The following is a 22012-nucleotide window of genomic DNA, read 5'->3' on the forward strand; positions in this document are numbered from 1 at the left end:
ACCTAATTTAAGAGGAAATCAGTTTGGTTGCTTAACAGGACTGTTTTTCCTGAAAAAGTGTAGCAAAGTTGATAAGGAATTTACTTTCAACATGTTTATCCTCTTCAGTAAAGGAAAGACCAAATACAAGTTGCCAAGAAATGGAAATCAGCATATTCCCTGCAGTGGGAAGCTACAGGGATTATGGGAAATGTGAGCTGCGTTCCAAATCGCATACTTTTTCTTTTTCTTTTAGTGCACACTGCTGCTGCCCTTACAAAGTACGTACTGTGGCATGCAGTATGCATTAATTCGGGATATACTACTTTGTCGTAATGTTGCACCTTGAACTTCCCTCTTGCTCCTTTTTATCTGCTGTGCAGAGTATTGTGGGTCAGAATGGCCAGAAAAGCATGCTGCAAAATGCGACCAGATGGAGTAGGACATCCTGGTGCACATTTTCAAATTGCTTACAGTCTCCCTACAACAACTCCAAAATGATTCAATTCCAAGGATTTGCTACAGTAGAAAAGTAGCAATGTACATTTCAGAAGCTGAAACTAGTGAATTGTATTTCACTTTTGCAGAACACATTAAACTATTTACCTCTGGAATAAAAAGGAACTGACTATTGACACGTGTTACCATCATGTTCTCAAGACACTTACTATTCCCAGGTTGACGCCAAAGTCCTCATCAGGAAAATCCAGAGACTCCACTATTCTGGACTGTCTGATAGTGCGTCTCCCCGTCCCACCATCATCCCAGCGCTTCGCCTGAGACACCTGCCGCAGCTGATGCAACAAACGCACATCAAAACGCGAGCACGAACACGTACAAACAAACACGCAGTGATGACCCCTGGAAGAATATCCTTCGACACACTCTCAGAGGACAAGTGTGTCCGCCGATGTACACAAGAAGTTCCCAATCAAAGCAAAGGATACTTTTTAAGTCCATGTAGAATACGAATAAAACACAATTTCTTGACTATTAAAGCGAAGTGAGGCATGATAGAGGACAAACTCGCACTGCAGCAAAACAGAGAAAAGAAAATGAGATAGTCGGTAGAGAGAGTGAATGGAATGCAAAACAGAGCAGGGCGGCAGGGTTATTGAAGTCTACTTTTTGCCTCCTTTCCACTGGATTCATTTTAAACAATTAAATTTTATGGAGAGCAGAACCCACAGGGGTCCAATCATGTCCTTAACGGACACAAATCGACTTGCCTTGTTGTCTCTGAGTGCAATATCCTCCTAGAAAAAGCTGCTCTATACTTACAACCCTTCATCCTGATATGGTAATGACACACAGCAGCAGAAAAAACTCGTATTCAAGACATTGGATTTAATGGGTCCTCCATGCTACAGAAAGTCTTTCATACTGTAGGAGACCAATAATAAGCTTCTTCTCTGCACATCAAATTGCACAACTACTGGTTCTTAACTCACCAAATTAAATCTTAAATGTTATCATTTTCTCGAGTGTTGATTTTGACTTTTGAGTGTAATCTAGAGGCATTTCCTGGCCGACGCTACAGCACTTACTCAAACCTCTGTACTACGCCGATGTAGCTGGAGACAAAGCTGTATTTATCTGGCAACATTTTATCAATAGTGCGTGTGATCATAAACACAGACTTTCTTTTTAGAATACTGATGTATTCTTCTTATGGTTTAAAAATTTAGAGTGTTCGGATTTATCCATGACTCTGAAAAAGATACTGCCTTACAAAATGTAATGACTCATCATGTCGTACACAAACACCCTGCACAAACCAGTGAATGATAAATAAGTTTTTTGATTTTGGTTAAACAGCAGGAAACAATATTAGATTTGGAAACAGTGATGGATCCTCTCAAAGTGTGGAAATTATCCAACCAATGAAAAGGTTTTCATGTGACATCCCGTCCTTAAGGGAAACGCCCCCTTTGAGGGCAGAATAATGCTGTCTTCCGCTGCCCGCTAGTTTATGAAGGGAGTGATTTCTGTTGTTTTGCCAAAATGGCAGATAGTTGTTGTGCAATCGGATGCACCAACCAACGAGGACACAAGCCTGGGCCCCGCGAGATAGATGTAAACATCGCCAAAGTGGAGCTCTGGCATGGACTTGGCGGAATTTTAGTGACTGAAATATGGCGGTGGGTGCTGTATGTGGATTGCAAGTGCTGAAAAACCTGAACTTTGATCTTATAACTTTGTTTTTCTTCAGTTGTGAGGTGATCAAAATATTCGTGGCTTGAAACAGAAGGAAATTTGACTGGTTTGAGCTGTGTCACTATGGAGAGTCCAGTGCGAGCTGCCATGTTGGCCCATTGTTTTGCCCTTCAGGTCACCGCGCATGTCACAAGACTGAAAACTATGCATTTCACATTTATGTTGAGAAACTTAAAAGAATAGTTCAACATTTAGAGAAATAACCGTCTTCGATTGGTTGTCCCCCCCTCCCTGGAGCATGAAGCGAAGAACTTAGCTTCAAAAAATATTGAACTATTCCTTTAAGAAAAAAAAATCTGAATTCAAAAGATGAAATCTGTAATGTTTAGTGATTGATATGTTATGATCCATTGTTATAGTTAGGTGTTGTAAAACATTCAATTTCACATTACTTTAATGAACTACATACTTAATCGTTTTTGCCGTTGAAGTTATAGATTTCAGTTTTAAACTCAGAAACGTTTTGGTTCTACGTTTCTACAAAGAAGTCATGCAGAAAAGGGGTATTACCAGTACCAGGGTTTTATGGGTGGTGTACAGCTCCTGCAAAATCTGATCCACTATGGAGTTGGTCAGGTAGGAGACCACAGACAACTTCACCTCTCTGAAAAGAGGAGAGAAGGAAAACAGAGGATGGAATTTAAATGAAAGTCACTATCTTGGCTCGACTTTGAACCGTTTCATCAGCTCTCCTTCTTACTCCAGGGCTCTGTTGATATCCTCAGCCGCTCTCTCCATGAGGGCGTTGCGGATGGCGGCACGAGGGATCGATACTTGCTCGGAGATAGACGAGAGAGGCGTGCTGAGTCTCTCGGCGGCTGAGCAGGACATTGGACACAGCTCGCGGCACAGGGACACCATCGAGTCCACCACCACCTGGACAAGGTTGAACCCAAGACATGCACCAAACACATTCTTAATATGAACACATTTATGATTCCCTGAGTTTCAAAGCATTTCATTATGCATGCACAGTGTTTCTTTATCTGCTCGCTTAGATTTTCATCCAGCTCCTTTACTCTGTCCTGTCGTCATCTTTTTTCATTTATGTGCATTGCAGCAGTCCATTCATCCGTGTATCAACTACTAACAATTCAGACGATCTGGTCGCCATCTTCCAGATCTAATTTCGCCAGTTCACACTGAAGTTGGACATTTGTGCATGAGCTGAATTTTGCATATAGATCTTGACCTATGCCAAATAAAAATGCAGCCTTCTGCGAGACAGCAAAAATTGGAAAGCACAAACAGAAATGTAAATTATTCTTAAGTAAGTTGAATTTCATTAGCGAGTATCCCAGATTCGTCCTCGGGGTGTGCTGCTTCTTTATCATTCGACTGCTCTGTGCTGCTGAATCCCGATGGGAGCAGAGCGCAACTAAAAGAAATATCAAACTGTTCCTGTGAATTTAAATGCTACATTTCTTTTGAAGTCAGCACACCTGCACTAAATACATCCAACACACAGCCACAAGCCATTAATGGGCAATTTAAATGCAACTAGTCCAGAGCTCCACTACTGTTTAAAATATGGATGCATCAGGGGAATGGCCGCTGTCTGTGATTACGGCCACAGTTCCACCTCCGATATACCTGCAGCTCTTTGTCGGCAGCTTTGGCCAGTTCTCCAGCCAAAGTTTCCAGACGCTGCTTGACGGGGCCGTCCACCGACAACACATGGGCCAACTCACACAGGGAGGGATACAGCTGGGGAACACACAAACACACAGCAGGACATGGAAGAGAAGAGGTAGAAGTCAGTCGAGGAACGATTGAATATCAAACAGAATGTTCTAATTAAGCAGAATGTCCTGCTTCTGAAGTTATATCATTCTATGCCATTCTATTATATGGTTGGATTATTATTATTATTGAGTGGTATTTAATAACACATTTTGGGTTGCTAGGGTGTGGAAAATCTCTGTAGATCCACAAACTTTTGATGTTGGCTCATTAGAGAGTGAGAAGCCTGTGACCCTAATTATGACTTAAAGGTACAGGAAACTCAAAATCTTGACTTTTTAGCTAATAGCTGGTACTTATGTCAGTTGTCTTGCCATCAGCTCTTTAAATATCACCCATTGCTGTTGTTTTTTTACCTATGTCTGATTGTCTTTATTTAAGCCCGTCTAGCTCCAGCTCGGCTTCATCACGGAGAGAAACGGCTCTAAATAGTAGGAACACTGCTCCACCTTGGAGTCTCCTTTGATGTGTGAGTGACAGTCATTAGTCTAATTAGAGTTGACAGGATGAAAGTTCTCCACTTCTGTGAAGTGTTGGACAGTGCAGAAACCAAGGAGTTTAATGAAAGTGACAAAGAAAAGGGAGATGTGTGTGCTGCGCCAATTTCAACCGGAACTGGATACAAAACAAACTGAGCTGTAAAATTTTCTTTAGCTCAGGAGGTGGGGCTGCGGCTACGGTTAGGAAATAGCTAAGCTTCGCAAAATTACGATAGTTTTTTTCTCAAATTTACAGTAAAATTACAGCAATATTTAGTTGTTACATCCACATGTTGTAAGGTTTCAGCTGCTAGAGAGAGATGTTAAACAGTCTAACTCGGTCCGACTCACGTGCCAAGCAGATTTTTCACAACCTGGCAACCTAACAGTTGTTCTGATTGATATGAGAATACTAATACCAGATACATTATAACCAATTATTATATAATATTTAATTAACCACTGCTAAAGTCCATAGTTACAACTTAGAAACACTTTATAAAGGGCGAAATCTTGATCTGCAAATTAACTGGTCACTATAGCTATCAAGTAAATGTAATGGAGTGAGATCTACAGTATTTCCCACTGAAATGTTGTGAAGTAAGAAAGTAGCTTAAAATGGAAACACTTAAGTACAGTAGAATTATTAGTTAAAATTTTAGCAAATTTTTTAGTCCCAACCAACTTTTGAGAAAAAATTCTATCTCTTTAGCTGCTAAATGCTCCAATATGTTCTCCAGCTAGTTGCTAACATTGTCTGTCTGCCATCTGATGATGAGCATCCAGTGGGTTTATTAGTTTTTTTGCTTAAAACGGCCATCTGCTTTGGCTGAAGTGAGACCAAATAGACATGTGATCCATTGCTAACATAAAACTAGTATGTCCCTTTTCGATACAGTACTTGAGGAAAGGTTGTTTAGTTATTTTTCACCGATAGTTAAAATATGTAAAGAAAAAAAAACAATAAAAACAGTACATACTTACTTAAAGTTTCTCTATCTCACAGCATTATGGTATTACAAGAGTCATTACAGTTTTGATGTCACACGCACAAGAAATAAGCTGGTAGTCTACTCACAGCCCTCGAGTCCCGGGCTTCTTTGAGGATTTGCCTGGCCGTCTGGACCTCCTCTCCTTCCTCGCTGCCTTTCAGGACACATACCTGCTGCTGCACCCGCACACACAGACGCTCCATCACCTACGCACACATAAGACGCAAATCAAACAAACTTGAACGCGCGTAATCGTATACAAACGGGTGGATAAAATACACACAAAAATTATAAACACCAATGGCATGATGTGCACAAAATATAGACAGGCACCTGTTCAGCAGTGCTGGTGACGAGGCCTTGGTGCAGCCTGAGAGCCTGTTTCTGAGAGAACCGCTGAGTCTGGTTGTTCCTAAGCAGGGCACGCTGGATCTGACACACACACACACACACACACACACACACACACACACACACACACACACACACACACACACACACACACACACACACACACACACACACACACACACACACACACACACACACACACACACACACACACACACACACACACACACACACACACACACACACAAACAGAAAGAGAGAAGAGTGGTTGAGATGACAGGTGTTTACAAAGCACAGTGTGCATGAGACGGGAAACAAGTCCATTTGCATGGTAATAAGGAGACTGAGGAGAGTTGTGACCCACAGAAATAAAAGGGATGCCTTTGATTTATTTTCTTGACTCAGCAGGAGGAAGTGTTCACTGCTTAATCATCTTATATAAGTAAAGATGGACTCAAGAGCTTCGCAAAAACAACGTGCAGACAAACAAGAAGCCCAACCTAAGTAAAAGCTTTATACACTTCACACTTAAGAACCAGAAAATGATCCATTAGGCTACTTCCACAGTAGATCCATTTCTAATGTTAGAAAGATTATAGTCAAAACATGTTAGTCTGGAGAAAAAAATATACTGATTTATATATATTTTTTGTTTCTGGAGAAGTATCTCGAATGCTCCTTTAGCCTCCGAGCTTCTGGGGAGGTTTGATGTTGTGTGTGAGTGACAAATGGGAACTTGACGTGCAATGTCAACAGACTTGCTCTGTTAACTGCAGCTTACAAGCCAAGTGACAACCGGCATTAAGTTAGCAGTGGTACTGACAGAAGTGACCACATCATTCAGTATCTAACATGCTAGCAAGCACAATGGATATCCATTTATGGATTTAAACATGTCATGGTGCAAGATCAGATATGTATTCCAGGTTAATGTTTGCACACGGCCTTTTTTCTCTTTTGAGTCTTTGTTGTAGGCTGCTGTCGGGCTGTCAGTAAATGTCACTGTCATGCCAATGAGAAGGTTACTGCCTTATGCAAATGTGGCTTTGATATTAAGCGTTTTGATTGGCTGTATGTAAAGCCCACCTTTAATAACACAGCCAGATAACGGCACATGGACACATAGATGTACAGCCGGGGGCGCCAACGTGATCGCAAAATAAATAAAAATGTGAATGGGAACTGACACGGGAGGACATCTGTATTCAGAGCACATCTGTGTGGTACAGCAGGAAGAAGCAGCATGTTAGCTGTAAAATAAATCCTTCACTTCCCGGTGTGAGTATTTATAGACAGAATACATCAAGGTGGAATCGCAAATGTTCTCCAGTTCACGTGAACAAGAGGCTGACAAAAAGGACCGCTTGTTGCATGTCATCCAGTATGCAGCGGCTATAACAAAATCAGCATAAATGAACCTGGGACTGAATCAACACCTCTTTGACAGAGTCTTAACACACTTGTTTATTTTTCCAAGGACCTATGTTTAACCCAAGTTTACCATTTCAAGCAAAACCTGCAGTGCCCTGGTGTCAAGTCTTTTACACAAGCAGGTAGTGAACATGGGTCCTGCGCTGTGTTTAGGGCTGCAACACAGTCATTTTGATTAAAGATTAATTTGCTGATTATTTTCTTGATCAATCGTTTGGTCTATAAAATGGTGGAAAATTGTGAAAAATGCCCATAACAATATCATAAAGCCTTAAAGATCCCTCTTCTTGCTTCTTTTTTTTGTCTGAACAACAGTCCAAAACCAAAAGACATCCTACTGATTATGACATTAGACAAATAAAAGCAGCAAATACTCACATTTGAAAAGATTGATTCATGTAATGTTGGGCATATTTGCTTAAAAAAATAACGTTGATGATTGACTTATTATTAAAATGGTTGACGATAAAACATTTTGTCAATCTACTAATCGTTTCAGCTCTAAGTTCATCAAATAAAATGGTGGTCTTAAAGGTAACTCTTCACTAATATGTCTTGACATTTGTGCTGTTTCTTATATTTTTTCCTTTGGGAATATGTTAAATACTTATCAATCACTCTTAATTAAGAGCATTTCTTTCACATTCTTTAAAATGGAAAAACACTGAAATGCTTGCCTGCACTATAATGTTGCATAAACTGAGCCATGTAACAGGTCTTGAGTGGATCACTATATACAAAAGCATTTGCAATCTCTACTGCATTGTACTGGTTTGATATTGCAACCCAAATACTCAGAGGTCTCTGAAAAGTAATTGTCTTTTTATGCAAACTTTTTTTATGGCACACATCCCACGCAGGGTTTCCACAACAGCAATATAATAATCTATCAAAACGTCCGCATTAAATCATCACTTCTTATGCACAGGCAAATTACAGTCATTCATCAAAGCCATAAATCATCACCCTAATGGTCATTAGGAACTTTAGAAGATGATGCAGCAAATTAAGACATCACAAACTGAAGGAACAAAAGCTCCATTCACCTTGGTCAGGGCCTGGTCAGTCTTCTCCGGGGCGCTGCGGTACGCCTGAGTGACATCACCGAGGGGGAGGGGCATGTACTGAAGGGTAAAGTTGCTATTAAGTGGAGAGGGGAGGGAAGAGAAAGAGGGAAGAAAAGAAAAGGAAATAAAGGTTATATTACCCTTGCAATAACAAACAGGAAGAACTGTGATGTTAACAAGTACAAACAGGAAACACCCAGGGCGCTTATAACAGTTGTCTCCGATTCCCAAATACGCAAATACACCCACACATCCTTGTACAGCTCACACATAAACACAAACTTCACAGCCACACACACACACCCACACACTCTGGAAAAACATGACAGTTTGACTGGCATGCACGTCAAAGAACTGATGAAACGCTGTGTAATAATAAACATTGTACAGATATGGTTATCTGTCTCTCATATGGGTGTGTGTGTGAGTGATCCGTTTTATGTGTGTACCCCCCCTCTTCAAACGTTTTTTTTTTTTCCTTTTTGCTGTGTGTTGTGTTCGTCTTACTGCTCCAGCGCTCTCGCCACATCTTGGAAGCCTGTCGCCGTGGTGTTGTTGCGATCCCACGTCACACTCCTGAGAGGGATCAAACCAGCGGGAAATAGGGGGAGACAGACACAGGGAGGAGGAGGAGGAAGAAGAAGAAGCAGAAGAAGAAGAAGAAGAAGAAGAAGAAAAAGAGGAGTCACTTTTTGATGCTTCTAAAAGCACACATGCACACAGTCACACACACCCAGCATTACAGTTACCGTATTTATATGCACAAATACATCACATAAGGACTAACAAGACATTTGTCAGCATTTCTTTTTTTTGCTCCATGCATAGAACGAGACCATATCGCAACATTAAGAATGCACAAACAACTGTCGTGCAACTAATGAGCTTCTGCTATTCCACAGTGCAGATTCTCCACCTACACTCCACACTGTCTAACTCCTCTTTCCAATTTATCAGTCATTCTAGGCCCCTCTCATCCATCCTCCTCCTCCATCTCTCCTTCCCTCGACTCGCTCTGCCCTAGAAATTCAATCAGCTCAACCCAAATCCCACTCCTTAGGTGGTCTCTCCCTCTCCCATCCTTCCGTAACTTTTTTCTCCCTCTCTAGTCCATATCTAACCATTCCCCCATCCTAATACTTCCATCCGACCCCCCCGTCTCTCTTCTGTCCTCCTTTCCCAAAACTCTTTCTGCCCATCTCACGATTTTCCATCTGCTCCTTACTTTCCTCCACCTCCAACACACACACATGCACACACACACACACACACACCTTCACTGAGTCTTTTCATTTCTGCTGCAATACATTGTATGCCGGAAGGCCATTTCCCCTCCCTGCACTGATTCTCCACTCTATCCCTCCAACTCCTCAGTCTTACCTTCTTATCTCCTACATGATTTTCTTTTCCCCCCCTCGATCTTTGAAGCAATGCACTCAACTCGCTGTTCTGCCTCTGAGCAACCTCAGTATATCCACTCCTCAAACCAACGCATTCATTTTCTCTCCGACCCCATCATTCATCTGTCCTCTAACACCTCTTTCTTTTTGCTTGTCCTGCTGTTTAACAATGTGCTCTGATTTGCAAGGGAATCCCTCCATTGCTACCATTAAAAAAAAAAACCCACAAAAAAACCACAGACACACACCTGAGTGTTGTGTTGATCTGCAGGGCTTTGCTGAGCATCTTGGCCCCGGAGTCCTCCAGGAGGTTGCCGCTCAGGTCCACCTTCCGCAGGCAGGCGTTGGAGCCCAAGGCGTTGACCAGCACCGTGCCCCGCTGGCGAAGCCTCGAGTCAGCCAGGGAGAGGGACTGCAGGGCCTGGAGGAGGCAGGAAGAGCGAGCACGGAGGACACAAGACCGGAGATGATGAACTTTAAAAGGGTGAAATAAATGTGAGGTTTTATTTTTCAACAACTACCTATCAGTGTTTTAAGTATCATTACAAAACAAATGTAAAACCTGGTTTTGATCAATGTTCCTGTATTGTTGATTTTTGAAAATCAATAATAAAAGAACCTGGATGAAAATCTGTTTTTCAATAGCTTAAACCCTCTGCAGTTGAAAAATGTATTGTTTTTGTACGCACCTAGAAAGACCCAGTGCATAATAATCAACTGCTTATGTGCACAGAACTTTGAGAGCACAGATAAAGTGTCGATAAAGTCCCAATGCTAAAGCACACACTTTTTGCATTAGGACCTTATCTACAAGTGGTGAATGGTGTCTTCTTGCAGTGGAGACACATTACAACTTTTTTTCCAGTGAAATTAAAGTCCAATTTAGAAACGTTTTTAAGATGAGAACCAACTTCTTCATCAAGTCTCCCATAATCAGTGATGTTAAGTTGTTATGGAAACAGGAATTGGAGTCCATGATACCTTAAAAACAAAATTTTGACATAAAAAAAACAAAAAACAAAAAAATACATGTCTGTATGCTAGATATGAAGCTGGAGCTAGCAGCTGGTTAGCTTAGGTTAGCATAAAGACCTGAAACAAGCAGAAATTGGCTTTGTACAGCTTAAACAAAATATTATAAAAATAAAACAATGTTATTTAAAGAGCTGTAAAGATTCAGGTTGGTAGATTGTGTTTCCCTTGGACAGAGCCAGGCTAGCTGTTTACCTCTGCTTCCTAAGTTAAGCTAATCGTCTCATGGTTTGTTCCTATTTACTCGCAGCCTCCGGTGACTCATTTTCTGAAGTGTTAGCATGGAGCCCTGGATCAAATCTGTGCAGGGCACAGATGATTCTGCTGTCTTTAGTTGTCATCACTCTCTGGAGCGAGTTAACTAACAGACCAATCTCTGACAAACTTGTTGTACTTCCTTTAAACTTTGACCCCCATCTGTCCCTCTGTTAGTTTGCTTGCACACATGCATCCGACTGTACTGAGTTTGCGAGAGCATCGTTGTGAGCTATCACCATCAACAGTGGTAAATAATTGAGTAAGCAACTTGTCATGCTGGATTTGCAGAGCGGAGAGCAGAGGGAGCCCCGGGAGCCTCGTGAATAAACTGGGACCAAATGAATCTTGTGCGGGCTCATAGACAACGTGACTCCCGTGCATGTTCGCATCTCGTGTGTGTGGCAGGTGGGAGACTGCGCTTAAATGCACATGAATGAGGACACGAGAATTTAAACGGTGACAAGTGTTTGTTCATGCGTGGGGCTACAAATCTGCGAGGCGTTTGTGTGTGTGTAGGCGTGCATCTGTGCGGAATGCCGCTGAGGATTTGTGAACAATATGTTACATAACAATCCAACTCACACACTCTTCCTCTTGCACCAAATGAACCAGTTTCTGCAGAGTTTCATCCAGCACCCTGAGGAGGCAAAGAGAAGAGGGAAAACATTCATCATCAGGATCGTCTTCACAACCATCTGTACCTCTGGTTCCCCGCCTGGTCCGTACCTGCCCTTGATGTTGAAGTTCTTCCCCAGCATCAGGTGTTTGAGGGAGGGGTGCCGCGAGAACGCTGGGATGACAGCCAGCAAGTCAGCATCCAAACCTGCCCACAGCACACACACACAAACACAAACAAACACAAACACAAACACACACATCAGTAGAGTATGGGGGCAACTCAAGCATTACTTTGCTCTTCCAATGTCTGTGAACCTAGATACAAATAGATGTTTGATTACATCTCACCAAAGAGATTAGGCATGAAACTTTTTGGGGTTAAAAGGATAGTTCTGATGTTTTAACGTGGGGTTGTGTGACGTACTTATCCACTTATCCATAGTCAGTGTATATACATACAGGAGATGGCAGTCGGCACGCCCCCACTTTATGGAATCAGGCTGGAGTACCAGCACAGGAGCTTAAAAAACTACAGCTGTGATTGGCAGCTGAACGTATTTTTGCCATCTAAATGAAAGGCCCAGCTAAAGCAATCAATATGAGTTTAAGTGAATGCTACATTTCGATTATTTTCACTGCTGTATCTTGCTGTCAGACAGCTCTTTCTGACTGGGGACTGAAGCCGCTATATCCATCTATGCTCTCTTCAAAGCCACCACACTCCTTTGAAAAAAAACTGTGATTTTACTTTGCAGAAAACAGATGTTTTGAAGTGTTTGTTGGATTCACCAGAGAGCATGGATACATACAAACCCACTTCTAAAAATCCAAACTATCCCTTTAATATTTAACACAAACAAGATGAGGTGTTAACTTGCATATCAAACTGAAAAAGAGTCATATTTTACTACACAAATTGCTGGGCTGTCACACCAGTGACTCATCATTTACTCTGCCAGGTGCTGACATTTCTTGCTTTGAAAGCTCAGTTTTTTTTTTTTTTTCATCTCATGGGTCTTGTTTAGAACAAAATCTCACTGCCCACTGAAATGCCAAAATACTCCTAATTAACCCCCCCCACTCCCACCCACTCACATTCTCAAAAGCTCAAGGATGGAGGATGCTGCTGAGGGAAAGTGGTTACCATGGCGAGATATTTCAGCAACAAAGACTTAAAAGCCTCATTCAGAGAGCAAAAATATCTGTGTTTAAATAAACTCACATGCCTCTGATGTGAAGTGAGTTTATTCCCGTGTCAATGACAGGGAACTGTGACACGACAGAACACGGGTGGTTAGGCATTGAGTGAATGCATGCAGACAGCAGCTTCAAGGTTAAGAGTGTTAGAAAGTAAAAACTCCAGCAGCACTAGGAGAAAGTTGTTCTATATGCTACAGGTTTTGCTGGACCTTTTTTTTTCCTGTTTCATGCACCTTGGAAGAGAGTTCAAATAGAAGTTGGATCCGTCTATAATGTTGAGGACATCTTTTGCTATAAAATGTTCATAACATTATTCCAATACAGCAAGATTATATGATGATAAACACGGTGATGTAGGGAGAATAAGTATTGGGCAAAGGTAAATTATAAAGCTATCATTATGTGTTCACATGAAATCTCTTAAAATGTAAAGTTGGTGAGAAACTTGAATAAATCCAGTTGTATGAAGGAGATGTTTTCAAAACAACATAAATAGATATTAGAGAGGTAATTATGACCTGTTTACACTGGCGCTAAACGGATTATAATACATCATTCAAATTACTAATGACAGGATTTGTTTTAATCCATACCGATACAATTTTTCACTTCCTTTCCGAGTTGTATGTTTTTATTGAGGGAAAGAAAACCCTATATGTAAAGTAAAATGTGGTTTACAGACTTCAGAGTGGTTGAAATGATTTTTGGGATGGTGGCCAAAATAATTAGTCTGGAGTCTGGTAGACCAGCTGCTATAATCGGCAATTAGTATTGCCGGCAAAAAGATCAGGCATGAGGCATCTCTAAAAGTTATATTTGCTCCCTTTTTTTTCTTTTCGTTCTGGTCATATCGATGATCCGATCAGTGACTCTGATCCGTGATACGGTACAAGCCGTCAGTTTTATGATCCGTTACACCTCTAGTGTGTACACTGTCGTTTCTACATTTAGTACCGGGTATACATGATACTAAGTAGAAGCTGCGTTTGAGGCCCAGAAGCCAACAGATCAACCAGCACAACTTTGTTGGAATAATGCTGCCAATATTTATGTATCAAATGGTTTGTGCCTTTGATTAAACATAATGTACAGTATTCAGGCCCCTCTATGAGACAGTGCTGAGATTAGCTAAAAATGTAGGACCTGTCTTAATTGAAATTTAACTTTTAGAGTTGCAAATTCACTAACAAATTTGCAATTACTCAAATTATTAAAAGCAATAGCATGCAGCAAATGATGGGGGTCCCTGACGGCCTGGTGCACCAAGTCTGGGTCTTTGCTTAATTTGCCTGGCTGGTAATACAGACAGAATATAAACATTTGTTTACTTGTGAATGATTGCGTCACTGCCGTTTCATCTAGTAGGGAGAGCATTCATCTTTCGCAATCTCTGGCTTGTTCATCGGCTGCCAGCAATTGTAGACGTGCAGTTGTACAGCTCACTATTCCTCTGCTGATACACTAATGTTAACATTGTTATGTCATATCATCAGCTTTTGCTATTGTTGTTTTAACTAGCTTTAATGTTCATGTACATTTATTAAAAGGGATTAGCTCTCCCAGAAAAATCTTTATAGCTGCTCCAATTCTCCCGAGCTTTCTCCAAGAGCAAAGCATATTTTGACAAATCTAACTGTATATTTGCTATAAATTATCAATAACTTTATATTATATATGCATACTTTAGTGTCTCTGCCAGAATTTTTGTTGCGTCAGTAAAACTGCTTACTAATTAATTTAAAGAGTTGCGAGCTAAAAGGTTAAAGGACTTTTAAATAAATCTTAACCTAGTGGAACTCACATGTAGGGCCATCCTTTGAAGGAGCACTCCAACAATTTAGTACTGCACTTAATGAAGTTGGGGCGACATTGGGGGTTCGATCCCCGGAAAGTTGCTCTCCTTGTGCCTCACAGCATCCCACTTTGCTAAGGATGGGTTAAAGATCTGTGTGGCAGAGCCTGATTTAGTCTCTGGAACGGTTCCTAAAATGCAACTCGGTAAACTTTCTTTTTAGCTTGTGTAGCCAAGCTTTTAGATTACTAATCTATCTATCTATCTATCTATCTATCTATCTATCTATCTATCTATCTATCTATCTATCTATCTATCTATCTATCTATCTATCTAAGCAGTTTCAATAGCCCAGGCTTTCTGTTAAAAATGATGTGTTTTCTTAAATCCTAACTGAACTTCATATGCAGAATGTTTGGAGTTCCTCTTTAGTTTAAATGCTGGGGGCATTGCTTCACTACGTCTGATCTCAAAAAAGATGTACTTAAAATGAAAAACTGCACATGCTGGTATCCAGACCACTATAAATCAAAAGGGTTTCAAATACTGAAATGTGTCTTAATCTGAAAATCAAATTCAGATAAGATAAGATAAGATAAGATAAGATAATCCTTTATTAGTCCCGCAGCAGGGAAATTCAAGTCTGAGTCTATCATATGTGTGTGTGCAGGTGCGTCTCTCACCATTATCCGAGATGTCTAAAGTCCCCACGCATGAAACTCGAGGAAACAGCTCCTGAATCACCCCGGCGCCTGCTGACCTCAACTGTGGGAGGAAGACATAGTGGTGTGAGACGTGACGGGATAGCCACGAGTGTCTATCTATGACGAAGATGAGCGAGTGCACCGACAGCTAAGACTAACAGAGCATACCTCACAGCTGCTGATGTCCAGGTGTAAATCAGAGATATGAGGGTTATTGGACAGACCTAGGAACAGAGCCCTGAAGGAAAACACAGGCAGGGTAGGATGGGAAAAGAGAGAGGGGGGGAGAGAGAGATTAATGGAAAAGCAGATAAGGAAAGAGAGGAGAGAGCGGAAAAGATAGGTGGATAAGAAGAAAAAGGAGGAGAAACAAAGGGCAATTAATGGAAAAAGGCAAGGTGAATATGACAAATAGAAAAAAATTTATAAGAACAGAGAAAGAAAGATCAATCCCACATAAATCCAATTGCTTCTTTTCCTCCCTCTAGCAACCTGAACAGATCCTCCCCCCCCTCCACATCCTGCACAACATTCTCCTCTGCACACCTAAAAGTTTTAGAGCCATCTTAAATGACTTACAGAAAAGTAGCTTAAAGATGTGATTTATAGCTAAAAAAATATAAAAATAAATCTTTAATGTTTATTCTGGGGAAGTGGCCAATTGTTGCTCCTGCACACAGCCCAGCTGGATACAAAAGGAAGACTCTATTTGCACATCAAGGCTCTGCTGGAGGTTGATGCCGTGCAACGAATACACATTTAAGAGTTCTGCACCATGTGGAGGTAATGAGGAGAAGTGCTAAGTGGGGAGTCCGCTCCGTCCATTTTGGCTGAGATCCATCATGCAGCACGCAATCATCTCTATTGTTGTTGGCAGTTTGCTTTGTTTACTCCGCTATTGATTTGTGTTTTTTGGCTAGGAGAAGCTAACAGCGGGCTACAAACCTAACAGAGTGACTGTAATAAAGCAGTACTCCATAATAAATCCTATTCTCTTAGGGAAACGTGATTTTTTTTGTTTGGCTCTTTCAGCTGGTTTAGCTACAGTCAGATCTCCTGAAGCTGTTAAGAATACAGAGTACTGCACAAAAACACGTCAGCGCGGTGGAGGCCAGCCAATATGGGGGCTTCAATCTGTGTCCTCTTTTTGAAGGCCAGTTCATCAACACAACAGAAAAAGGCCCTACTGTCGAGGAAAAGCATTTGAAACCAAATGTGGGCCTTGATGATTGAATCACACTGATGGTTTGGATGCAAACTGCACTCCATATGGTATGAGCTATTTTAAATCTTCAAGCCTGACACAATAAAAAAATGAAAGGTCTTATATTTTAAGAGTCTCCTCTCTAACTGTTTGCAAAAGGTTGGATATAAAACGTAAAACGCCTTCAGCAGGGATCCCTCCTGGGTGTAATTTAGACGGCACTTTAAACTGAAGCACCTTACAGCATCACGAGTGGACACATTTTTAGCAAGAGTGGCCCCAGTACACCCTTCACTATTTCAAGTTTGACTACATATCGTCAGCAGCACAAATGCTTGTTGACACAGAGAGGCGTCATCGGTAAAAACAGCCAGAAACGCACTTGAAGTGGTGGACAGTTAGAAATATAATAGAATAATGTCATATATACGACTTACATCTATCTATCATAGCTAAATAGATCCCCACATTTATGTGAGCACGCAGCTGCTGGACTGTAACCTGAGAAGCAACACTGGTTACAAAACTGAAATGAGGAAACGTGTCTCCTACACCTCCATATTGGCTCCTTTACAGTAATTCATTCATTGATGGGCTTATAACATGGATTTCATTAACTCCTACGTGTTTGACAAATTCATGATAGAAATGATGAAAGATGTATTGTAACTATTCAATAAAATGTTTTTTTGAGCGACACATTCATTCGTTTTATCATTTCAAGCCATGTATAATATTCCCATAGTATCCAAATGAATCTATTTGACAGCATCTAGTAAGATCTGTATCTCTACCTGCTGACTTTATCCATCACCTCTTCATTTAACATATCATACAGCAACATACTTTGTTTTTGCTTCCATAAATAGTGACTTTATTCATCTTTCTAACATAACGTCAGTTTAATATCGTCTGATGTGTATTTCAGTGCATCTGCTTGGCTTTGAATGCGGTTTACTTTGCCAACTCAGGGTGTGCATCCTGTCCAGAGGTTCTCTCACTAAAGATGAAGTCACTGTTTGCCAATTGGCTGTCACAGTGGGTGATACACTAGTCAAAGCTGATCACCATCGGATGAATATTCATGACATAACTGCATCAGGAACGCCACTATGAATGCTGGATTCTTTACATTTGAATATGTCCCTTGACCACCTTTGTATGTGGACTTAACATGCTTCTGGGTTTAGATGGGGCTTTGGTACCTTTGTGACAATCGCACCTGGCACTGAATTAGATTTTTTTTCCTAATGGACTTTTCACAGGTCACTTCCTCTAACTTTAAAAAAAACAACATTGCGAGTATCTTAACAGGACATGTTTGAAGTTTTGTTTGATGTCCTTTTAAGATTGATTTGTTCATTTTGCATTTATTTATTCATATCTCCGAAAGATGGATTTTGTAAGTAGCATGGCCATATGCATCTATTGTTACCTCCCAAAGTTGTTTGTGGGATAACATCTTTAACACATTTTGCTGCATTTACATATTCATTTGTTTCTTTTTTTTGCTGTATGAAAACATAATCTATTCATAAAAATGATGACAAATGCAAAAGGGGTCAAACTGAATGGAGGTTACTGTGAGAGGTACAGATGCTCTGTCTTATCGTCTGTTTCAGGGTTGATTTCCATCATACACAGCATGTTTCAAAGGTCGCTCTAAATCCTCGCCTGTAACAGAGGGCTTTTTCTAATTTCTCAGTTTTTACATCCTTGATTCCTTTCCTCTCCTCGCGTCTTAGTCACTCCCACCTGAGGTGTGAGCAAAGGAGGCAAGGAAGAGACACAAGGAAATAATTTTAGGAATTGAGACATCCTTCAAGATGGCACGCTGAGATTTTTTTCGGGCTGATATATAGAGGGAGGTCAGAGGTCGGAGACGAGCATGCACATAATGGAGAAGCAAGAGGAGTGGAGTGACTCACCTCAGTGAATCAGGAGGGACTTTCACAGATGCCAGGCTGACATGGGTCAGGCTGAATGCAGAGCTGAAGAACTGGCGGAAAGTTGGCAGAGAATCTCTCTGTTTCCTGGAAAAGAACAGAGCAGAAAACAAAAGAAAGGATTTTTAAAGTGTGTAGGAGTAGGAGGGAAGAGCAGGACATAAAAAGATAGAGCACAATCAATGAGGCAGTTGGACAGATAGAAAATGAAAGGAGGTGAGCAGATGATGAGAGCCGATATGAGACAGCGGATGACAGAGGGAGCCGAAACGCTGACAGAAAAGGATGGAAATTTTGCAGCAGACAAGAGGAGAGCTGTCAGAGAGGGAACGGAACAACGGGAGGGGGAGAGAAAGGGGGGAGAAAGAAGGGCTGAGTAGACAGATGCCGGGAGGTGACATTTAGGTCAGTTTTATATCAAGCACACACTGAAAAGGTGAAGTTGTCATTAATTAACTGCCAACAGTTAAAAAGGTAACGCTGACCAATTATCCAACCATCTGCTTGGCATATACGGTGCATTAGCCTGTCATCAGAGAGGAAGGACAGAGTGTGTGTGTGTGTGTGTGTGTGTGTGTGTGTGTGTGTGTGTGTGTGTGTGTGTGTGTGTGTGTGTGTGTGTGTGTGTGTGTGTGTGCAACATCCCTCCGGGCCGCGATACATGAGGGGGCCGATCGTCTGCATTCACGGGATTGATGCAGTACACCGGTTCTGATCCATGTTTAGAACTTGTCAAAGCAGTCAATCTGCCATTTCAGCCCGCACTGCACAAATAACAATAAACCACAGGGGAGGAGTGATGAGAGGCAGGGGAGGAGGGGTGAGGGAGTTGGATAGATTCATCTTTCAGAAGAATTAGGGTTTGTTTTTCAAGAAAAGATGACCTGCTACCTCTCTTCAGCTGATGTGTTGTTTACTTGTGCAGCACAGAAGGCCTTTTTTTCCCCAACCATCATCCCGATAAACAACAAGTACGGTTTCAGTGAACGAGGCACTTTAAACATGACTCATAATTTTAGTTATTCATATAATACAAAGCAGAAGTCACTCTCTTGGGAAAATCTAAGAGCAGCAAAAAGACGGAGAAGCACTTGTGTACAATTATTCTATGGTATTTTATGTAAACTTTTTTCACAGCAGACAGTTTGACTCATCGTGGCGGGAAAAGCACAGGTGTAACTAATTTCACTAATGAGGGCCCAGCTCCATAAATGGAATGCGGTCGTTAGGAGCTACAGCTGTGCGTTTCCTGCCACGATGTCAAAATGTCTGCGAACGTGGGCAAACGTGTTTTCTTTGCTTTGATTGAACTCGTTTTCTTTTGCAACGGAATCAATAAAACAGCAGATGGTGGATTGTTGGTCGTTTTCTTTCAAAATAAAAGCCACACATCATAGAGTAATGGAGTGATAAAGAAAAGACAGCCATGCCGGCGGCTCTGTGAGGCCACACGTAGGCACAACAGCGCCTCGAGCTACACTATCACGAGTGCAACAGAAAATTACAGACTTTTAGCAGGTATAATGTTTACCATATGTTCACTTTCTTCATCTAGCATGTTAGCATCTGAACAGTTGTGTAATAACAATAAACACAAAGCAGAACAGCAGTTGATGGGAATGCTGTTAAGTTTTGCAGGTAATTTGTCATAAAAAGTAATGGATAAAGTTAAATTGGAAAGTGACAAAATTCCCAAAAGTTATTATGCAGCATGTCTTTACAAAATCCCACGAAAATCAACCAATAATAGTGGAGATACTTCAGTCCGGACCAAAGTGGTGGACCAACAAACAGTCATTACTATCGCTAAAGCAGCGCCGCTAGTGGGGGTAGATAAATGACCTCACGGTTTGTGTAGTCTATTTCTGTATATATATGCAAGGATGATTTGTACGGTACGTTATACCACAGATATAGTGACCTTTACCACTTTAAATCCTGCTGACACTGCAAATACTTAACTATGAGCTGTATTTTAGTGTGTTGACTACCACACAATTGCTGATTCACAAAATTGCTGCTGAATTATATACACAAAAATAACTATTTCTAATGATGTCAAATTTGAAAGCATTTTATACTTTATACAATCTATTTAAAAGGTGTTTTCCTTGTCATTTCAAATATATGCTCCAGATCAAATAAGTTATTTCTCTAGAACTGATACTTCAACTCCATTTAATTAAATTTATCTGACTGATTGCTAAACATTTAATTATGATTTTATACTTAGTTTTTATTTGCTCCTAAGTCTGTTTCACATGGCCGGGGTTGCAGCTGAAAGAGTAAAGCTAAAATATTGTAATACATGGCACAATGTCCACAAGGGGATGAATAAAGTTATCTTCAATTCTATAGAATTACATCCAAGCACACATTAGTTTATAGCAGAATACACAAACGTGTATTTGGTCAGCTCTATTCCTGCTCTAGATGGGCAGTGATATCATAAATCGATTAATTTACACGATCATACAGTCTGACATTTTCTTGGCAGGTCCTTCCTGCATTTGGCAGATTAAGCTGTGTTACTTTTAGACTGGATTATGGGTTTAACTTCTTCATATTTGTCTAACTTTAGGAACTCTAAATATGCTGCTCTGCTGAATTAGTTAAGCCAGACAGCCAAAAGATACACAGAGCATGGTGAAATCCTTGCGTAGTACAGGCCCCTAGACTCTCTTAAGCCCAACAACATCAATCTTTGCTTACTTTAACTGACACTTTAACTGCTTCATGTTACTCCCATACAAATACACAACATGACTCAAGACTCAACATAAGATACTTAAATGTTACAACTGCACATTTCGCCGTTGTGACACAATTCCTTCTTCGAAATTGTGGCCTTTGTATTCATTATTAGCAGCATTTCATCTTATGTTATTATAGGTTACATCCACAGAAATAGTTCACTTCAGATAGAGGCTTTCTTTCTAAATAAAACTCCACATCATTTAACTTCAGGAAAATATCAACATGACCGGCCTTCCAATATCTCCGTTGATGCATATTCAGTCTAAAACAACATATCACCTGCCTTCAGCATCATATTGGTGTTATGTCTGAACCTCTAGGACATCACAGCTCCGCAGCCTCCTCTCTGATTACTGAGCCAACTTTCTTGTGTGCCCATGTGTTTGGCGCAGCTGTTTAATTGGAATCAGAGCAGTAATGTGACTGGCTGAGAATATAATGAAAAATCACTACACCCCACCAATTTCTATTCTGCTTCACCAAAATCCTTTGTGCATATTGCACCTGTGAGTACAATCCCTTATTGTCCTGGTGCACTAGAACCAGTGATTTACATGGAGTTACAATTGCACTGTTAGATAGGAGACCATCACAATTTGATCGAGGACTTTGTTATTTGACAATAACACCAGCCACAATAACGTCTCTCATAATGCTCTGACATTCACCCAACACACACAAAAACCGTGTTAGCTTGGTTAACAGATGAAACAGGATGTAGCGAGAGGAAAGGAATAAAAGAAAATGCGAGATATAGACGAGGAAAAAAAGCAGGAGAAAATTAAGTTATGACGGGTAGAAAATGGAAAAGGTCATAAGGGAGTGAGAAATGGTGGGAGATG

At 40.8% G+C, this 22012-nt stretch overlaps 1 protein-coding gene across 10 annotated transcripts in view; it reads right to left on the reverse strand.

Moving 5' to 3' along the window:
• Nucleotides 1–22012, reverse strand: part of carmil3 (capping protein regulator and myosin 1 linker 3) — a 79213-nt gene that overhangs the window by 13716 nt on the left and 43485 nt on the right. For 7 of the 10 annotated variants that reach the window (XM_054626457.1, XM_054626480.1, XM_054626496.1 and 4 more), the window contains exons 17-30: nucleotides 18396–18500; nucleotides 15432–15501; nucleotides 15243–15324; nucleotides 11676–11772; nucleotides 11532–11586; nucleotides 9908–10080; nucleotides 8767–8835; nucleotides 8239–8332; nucleotides 5744–5842; nucleotides 5497–5616; nucleotides 3790–3903; nucleotides 2897–3072; nucleotides 2707–2800; nucleotides 648–773 (exon numbers count right to left, since the gene is read on the reverse strand). In XM_054626457.1, the coding sequence (XP_054482432.1) occupies nucleotides 648–773; nucleotides 2707–2800; nucleotides 2897–3072; nucleotides 3790–3903; nucleotides 5497–5616; nucleotides 5744–5842; nucleotides 8239–8332; nucleotides 8767–8835; nucleotides 9908–10080; nucleotides 11532–11586; nucleotides 11676–11772; nucleotides 15243–15324; nucleotides 15432–15501; nucleotides 18396–18500 (1474 nt within the window). The remainder of the gene's footprint in view (nucleotides 1–647; nucleotides 774–2706; nucleotides 2801–2896; nucleotides 3073–3789; nucleotides 3904–5496; nucleotides 5617–5743; nucleotides 5843–8238; nucleotides 8333–8766; nucleotides 8836–9907; nucleotides 10081–11531; nucleotides 11587–11675; nucleotides 11773–15242; nucleotides 15325–15431; nucleotides 15502–18395; nucleotides 18501–22012) is intronic. The other 3 variants (XM_054626488.1, XM_054626510.1, XM_054626504.1) reach the window with 3 other exon arrangements.

Source organism: Anoplopoma fimbria, chromosome 3, assembly GCF_027596085.1.
Source record: "Anoplopoma fimbria isolate UVic2021 breed Golden Eagle Sablefish chromosome 3, Afim_UVic_2022, whole genome shotgun sequence".
NCBI lineage: Eukaryota > Metazoa > Chordata > Actinopteri > Perciformes > Anoplopomatidae > Anoplopoma > Anoplopoma fimbria.